Source organism: Pyrus communis, chromosome 4 (genome assembly GCF_041283825.1).
Source record: "Pyrus communis isolate YQ-2024b chromosome 4, ASM4128382v1, whole genome shotgun sequence".
In the NCBI taxonomy this organism is placed as follows: Eukaryota; Viridiplantae; Streptophyta; class Magnoliopsida; order Rosales; family Rosaceae; genus Pyrus; species Pyrus communis.
The window spans coordinates 8389359-8396386 of NC_142568.1; the positions used below are offsets into that span (position 1 = coordinate 8389359).

General features: G+C 39.2%; 1 protein-coding gene across 2 annotated transcripts; it reads left to right on the forward strand.

Moving 5' to 3' along the window:
• Nucleotides 1-221: 221 nt before the first annotated feature.
• On the forward strand, nt 222-5472 carry LOC137722752 (uncharacterized). 2 transcript variants are annotated; one of them, XM_088692444.1, is made up of 7 exons: nt 403-660; nt 1397-1543; nt 2173-2288; nt 2631-2777; nt 3276-3369; nt 3451-3786; nt 3887-5472. In XM_088692444.1, exons 3-7 carry the CDS (start codon nt 2178-2180, stop codon nt 5179-5181), a joined length of 1983 nt encoding a protein of 660 aa, XP_088548570.1. In that variant the 5' UTR covers nt 403-660; nt 1397-1543; nt 2173-2177; the 3' UTR covers nt 5182-5472. The 2 variants fall into 2 exon arrangements, with proteins under 2 accessions (XP_068317935.1, XP_088548570.1); XM_068461834.2 differs by lacking the exon at nt 1397-1543 and having other exon boundaries at nt 222-660.
• The last annotated feature ends 1556 nt before the right edge of the window (nt 5473-7028 follow it).

A 7028-nucleotide genomic window follows, 5' to 3' on the forward strand; every position in this document is an offset into this window, starting at 1 on the left:
GAGAACCTTCTTGTCCTAGCAGATGGCTTAACCTTAAAATATAAAAAATGTCCATTCTCGAAAAAGGACAAAAGTGGAATTTGGGAGATATTAGGAGGGATAAGAAGGTCAAGACAAGTAGTAGGGAAGATACATTGTCAATTACTTTTGCAGTTCAAACTGTTCCTGCAGAAGCACGTCTGACAAGTGACAGCTCCTCCTTAAAACAGAAATCCAAGTGCAGAGAGAGAAACAAGAGAGAGAAAGAGAGAGATATAGAGAGAGAAAATAAAGGAACAAGAGAGAGAAAGGAATCCCAACAACCGAGAGAAAGATAGAGAGAGAAACTAGAAAGAGACATAAAGATGATAAAAATATCGGCAGAGGATGAATTAAAAATTAGGTTGTGGAAACAACTGGGATGTGATCCGGTACGCGCCCTTCCTGCGCGTGCTACTCGCTACTCTCCCCCTCTCTCTCCTATCTCTCTGGGCAGAAATTTCTTTTCCGCCATCAGTCCTTTGATGACCGCAGCGTGATCCGATTCTCTCTCTCTCTCTCTCTCTCTCTCTCTCAAGTTGAATCATGGCAGCGGTTTTGGATCGCAGTCCCTTGGATATGTTGGAGAAAATGAGAATTTAGTGAAGGATAAGAAGAAGAAGCAGATATTTCTTCACCTTGGTACTCTCTCTCTCCCCCTCTCTACATTTCCAAATTTTGCAGAAAGATGTGTTTTTGGAGATTGGGTTGCTATGTATAGAGAAATTGGTACATGGGATTTGTGTTGGTTGAATTATATTGCAGTAGTTGGGTGTGGAATGTGTTGTCTGATTGTTGTTTCCTGGTTCTTTGTTGTTTGAGTTGTTAAAAAGTAATGATCTTTTGGGTTTTCAATTTTGGTTCAGGAGTTTGATGCATTAATAGTAATAGTACCTTTACTACGAAGTAGTTTGGCTGCATAACAATTTCCATGGGCCATGTGAGTAGATTATCCACAAAACCATTTTCTCCCCAAATACCAGAAATGATAAAACATGATATTAACCTTTCTCACATCTAGGTTATCGTCTCATCAAGAGTGATAACTTTGTCGACGTTGTGATTGATGTGGGGAATCAATTCCAGACAAGCGTAGAAGAGAATTAGATGGATTACCACAGTTGCAACTAGGATGACAGAGGTCTCATTAATTGGTTACTCAGGTTCAACGGATGTTTATAGGCTCTTCCTTTTGTTTTACATTTTTTGAACTTATTTGTGGATAGGCTTATTAATTAATTTCCCCCCTGGAACTGCCATTTAGTCTCATTTTACCCTTTTAAACTTGTTTTTTGTCACTTTGCCATCTGAAACTGCCATTTTCATCCATTCTGTCAAGTAGACCTTACATTAAAGGTTAGTATCATTTGTTACGCAGGCAGAAATAAGCCCCATGCTTGGCAACATGGCACTTACGTGGAGATTTTGGGTGATCATCACATATTTACCAAGCCAAATGTGAATTGTGGCGAGAAGAGTTGGAGAAACAAATTAGGGTTACGTGAAAGAGGAGAAAGGAATTTAGGCATGTGAATCCAGTCCTTAAAGTTCAGTCAACAACTAATGTCCATACTACCCTTTAATTTAAGGCCTATTTGAAGGAATTGACAAAAATTTGGTGAATTGAGACTAAATGAGATGAAAATGGTAGTTTCGGGGGCAAAGTGAGGCAAAACAAGTTTTAGGGGGTAAAATTAGAAGGGGAAAATTAATTAATAAGCCTTAATTATAATTAGTTCAATCTTGAAGAATTGCATTTGGATTGATTACGGTGACATTACTTTTAATTGCGGTAAATTTAGTTGTTGGTCAAACCATGGAGGAAAGGAGAGGGAAGGATAGGTGGTGTAAAACAGATTATCGCTAGAAAAAGTCGGTGGGGGTGAGATCATAGCTAAAAAGCCAGTGAGAGAATACAACAGATATTTTTGCAAACTCTTCCTTCAAACGGCAAAGAACAAGATTTCAGTTGCCAGTTTGAATACTTACTTACTTAATAGTTTCTGTACAGTGATTTGTATAGAAACCACTTCTTATTACTTGCAATTAGACAGAGATTTGTAGGGACTAGCATTGAAGTGTATCGTGGAAATTGTTTATAAATTCTGTCATGCTCCAAGATGCAAATCTGATTTGATGTAATTACTTAAACAGAAAAAATGTTGATGCGAGGAGATCGTGATCTGAATTCAGTGCAAGCATACACTGGTTCTCTAAACGACGTTTTGAGGAAGACTATGCTCAGCCAGGAGATTGTGTTTAAAAAGCAGGTATTAGGATACTCTAAATCACGGGATAAAAGTTGAGTCATGCCCTGGCATAATTTAGGACCACAGTTTTTTGTTCATCTGCATGATTGGTTATCGTATAAAAAAAAAGCTTTGCAATGGGAAAACCTTGTTGTCTATTGATGTTATGGAAGGCGTGAGAAAAACAGAATTGTATCATTTCCACTTTCTGCTTCATTTTGGAAGATTGTAAACTTTGGGTTTCACTCTAAAGTAGGCTTCACTGAAGTGGCCTTACATGTGTTTAAGATGCATATTGGGAAACATGTGAAAAAATAAGATAGATTCCACTGTATATAATTTTCGCTACCGATTTCCATACAGGTTCATCAACTCCATCATCTATATAGGATACAGAAGACGCTGATGCAGAACCTTGGCCCAGTGGAGTTTGGTGGATACAATTATAACATAGCTGGAGCTGAGTCGAATCTTTTACCTCTGAAAAATTATGCTAGAGATGAACCTATGGTAAGTGAATCTTTCACTTCCTACATGTTGTGAAGAATGGTTTTATGATAAAGAGGAGTCGAAGCAGCCACCGCTTGTGCTCCCATTTGGCCCTTGTTTGTTTTGTTGCTGTGTATTTGATCTTTTCAAACTGACAGCAGTAGGTCTAATGAAGAATATTTGGACTGAAATTTGGTTTTGCCTATGTAGCAAACTTATCATCTAATGGAAGACGTGACATAGAACCGAGCGCAATGGCGTTCTAGGATTCATCTAGCCGACCCCACTTAGCGGGAAAAGGCTTTGTTGTTGTTGTTGTATGTAACAAACTTATCAACTAATTTTGTCAGGATCTATCTGCATTTACTGTAGCCTGCAGCAGAGATAAATGAAACATCTAGTCTCTAAAGATGGGTCGATGATTAACCTAGTTTCATTTGTACTACTTATAATTTGTGGTGTTATTGTGATGAGCTGGTGCTTGTCTTTGAAGTCCGCTTTACACAATTCAAATTTCAGGACTTGTTAGAAGGGTGCAAGGGTGTAGATGATAAGATCCAGCCGAGGACTCCTGAGCTTAAACTTCCCTCAGACCAATTTCTTAGCTATATTGGTAAGAATCTCCTGAAGGATAATAATATCGCTTGAAAGTAACTCTGGAACTTAGGTGATCTGTGTTGTAATAATTTCACAGATCCAGCTGAGGTGAAGCTTTCCCTGAGTATTCAAGAGGACAATAGGATAAAGGGAGGTACTATGAGGACTTGGTTTGATTTAGAAACTCATTCCGGCTCGCAACACGTGATTGATTTAGAAGAATCGATTGAAAGGACATCAAATGAGGGTTTGGAGCAGTCACCTTCATTCAGCAGTACTGCTCCAATTACAAGCGTCAGGGGAACCCACAATTTAGAAGTTTCTGTCCTTTTTGATCCGATCATCTCAAGTAGTGTGAAGAAAAATCTATTGTTTCATGCTGCCGAGAGTTACCCTCATTTAGATGGCAGGGAGAGGAATCCTTTCAATCAAGGTACAGGTTCACATATCTGTGCACAACTGTTTACATGGCATTGAGTTTCTGAAATTTCAGTCTTGTCAAATTTTAAAATTTGTGTTGGTCTCTTTTTCAGGATTAGAAAAGTGTTCCGGTGGCATTGCCATTAACAATTCTTCCACCAGGAGGGAGCTGTTCGGTTCATATGAAACAGGGGTTCTGGACCTCAACAAAATTCAGTATGATGATTCATCTTGTCTCTCAAATGATCGTACAGTAGCCCATCTTTCAACCGCTAGCTCGTCACATTTACACAGATTAGTTGGCAAGGTAGAGGAGGGCACTCATTGTTTCGGAACTGGGAAAAAGCAAAATAGTAATAGCTCAATTGAAAGTTCTGAAAGGTTTCAAAAATACAATGCTGGAAATTTGAAAGTTGATGGATCGAGCATAAGCGGAATGGGCAATGAAAGCTTGGAGGCTGCGTCTAGATCAAAGATAGACCCCTGTGAAGCAGTTGGTTTCCACAGTAGTGACCCCAGTAATGAAAACAATGGGTTCATCATGAAACTCCTAAACAGTCGAAGTAGTTCGTGTACTTCTGCTAAACAAGTGAATTGTGAGAACAACAAAATAGAAGACCCCGTATTTCCATATACTGATAATTGTCAAAAAACTGATCGAGACGGACATGGCAATATATCTTCTGCTTCATGTAAACCATGCTGCAATGCCGAAGATGATTCCAGCAGCGGAAAGACTATGCAGTCTGAGATTGAATTCGGAAACTCAAATCCCCTTTCCGTTGATCAGTTTTCAGGAACACATGGAGGGTCTCAACTTTCAGAAACCTTAATGGGTGAGCAGGACCGAAGATCTTCTGACAACAATGAATTAAAACACAAAGACCTCAACAAGGGAGGAGATTCAGCTGAACTGGATGTTTTGATCAGAGCAGCAGCTGAAGCACTTGTCGGAATCTCATTGGAGAGTTCATCCTATTATCAAGATTGCGCTTACGAAGTAGGAGGTTCAACAAAGATGGAAACGAAGGAGAGTGAACAACCGCAGTGTTCTGATTCTTATGAGTTACTCACACTAAATCTAGCAGGGAGCACTGAAGATACCTATTGTGTGTCATCAAAGCCTTCTGAAGTAAATTACAATGACAGTAAGGAATTTGGCGTTAAGTTGAGAAGGGGGAGGAGAATGAAAGATTTTCAGAGGGACGTTCTTCCTGGTCTGGCTTCTCTCTCCAGACACGAAATCCGTGAAGATATTACCATTATGGAGACAGTTTTAAGATCAAGGGAGTACAAAAAATTAAGAGGCAAGGTGGTTGATGGTCAGAGCTGCTGTACTCCTGTCAAGAACAAACGTTCACGACTCAACTATGTTCCGCGGAGGAAAAGAAATTTACGAGAAGCTTGAAGTTGAGAATGATTAGAGATTGTGGAAGTATCTATTTGTACCAGTAGCTGCATATAAACCGTAAGCTAATTTTTGGGCTTTAGAATCATTCAATTACCTTTCTGATTCATGTTCTGATCTCAGTATTGGTAGCCGGATAAGTGTTCATTCAGAAATTCAAAAACAATGGTTGAGAATTGTTATCATTTATTGTTGTGCTTTCGGGTGAATTATGAAAAATGTGGAATTTTTCCTGTCACATTCCTACAATCTGAAATGAAATGAAGAGGTTTGTGCTGGATGAGTTCACCAGGATAGTGTGTGCTAACTTTTCTGATTGAACCACAAAATTAACGTCTTTTTCAAATAAAATACATTTTTTTTGGTCAAACGATGGATTTTGTTAGATTAATCACCGACAAGGTTTGAAAATACCATGTAATGAACAGACTTTGTAAGAAAAATAATAGTGGAATTGGGAAAATTTTGTTCAAGTAGGGAATATGTAACATGTTCTAAATACATGTTTGTGCGACTTTTGTTTACTTAAAGTTTTCGTTTGTTTTGTTTTAGCATTCAAGTTGGGCGAAGTTATAGTTGCATGCCTCGTCCGAAGCTTAACCAAACCAAATGAGGAGTTCTATGGACACAATAATTTGCGAAAATTCTATTATGTTTCAGTGTATGACATGAACCAGAGCAATGGATTCAATAAAAATCCCGTTATACTTGAGATCCCCACGATTTGATTATACACAATCCTAGGAAATTAATAAACTATCAAGTAAAGTGATGAGTGGAAGCAAAGCGACTGATTGCCACCCTTCGGGACCAAGCATGCTTCAACCATGAACACATGAGGATAAAATGGCGAGGGTCCAACCGAGCCTTGATCAGTGAGAGACTGCTAGCTATGTTGTTTGGTTGGCTGGTTAATTAGTTGGAATAGATTCATGGATAAATGGAATAATGCTACATAGGGGTGGAACTTTTTCCCGAAAATCCCGAACCGTCCCGAACCCGTCCCGAAATTTGACTGAAGAATGCCCGAACCGAATTTCCCAAAATATTCGGTACCCAAAACCGAACCTGTCCCGAAAGTTTCGATTTGGGATTCGGCCACAACTTTGAAAGCGTTTGGTAATCCCGAACCGAACCGAATATTATATATATATATATATATATATATATATTTATTTGAAATTACTTGAATCGTTGGATTTGTTAAGATCTAATCCTACCGTCCATTGAGTTAGGTCATTTGTTAGGTCTCTCAGACTCCTTCTTAGTCGCTTTCGCTCACTCTCAGTCTTTCTTAGTCTCATAGTCTCACTCACTTACACTCTCACAGTCTCACTCACAGTCCCACCGCTCGTGCTCCCGCCGCTCCGCTCCTTCGTCGAATCCACGCTGTTCCTCGTCCTCTATCAACTCACGACACTCCTCCATCGACTCACGCAGACGAATGAAGGAAGACTCGAATCCGACACCAATCGAGTCCCAAAATCTAGGTAAGGGTTTTTGATTTTCACTGGGGTTTTGTTCTTAAGTGTTTAGGGTCAAATTTCATGTTGATTAACTTTATTTCTGAGTATTTTGTCGAATGTGTAAGGGTTTGAGGACTGTGGGTTTCGAATTAGGGTGGGTAAGTGTAGGACCTGCATGCAAGATACGGTTCTATGTGTTTTGTCAAAGTATCTTCTCTCCAAATGTTTTGCAATCGAAAATGTATAAGATATGGTTCTATGTTAATTGCAGGAGCATTCTCACCAATACTCAAACGACTTGAGGAAGATTTGAAACAGAAATTTTGTAGAAGGAAGTAGACCACAATAGAGCTTTCATTGTCTAATTCCAGCAACATAGCA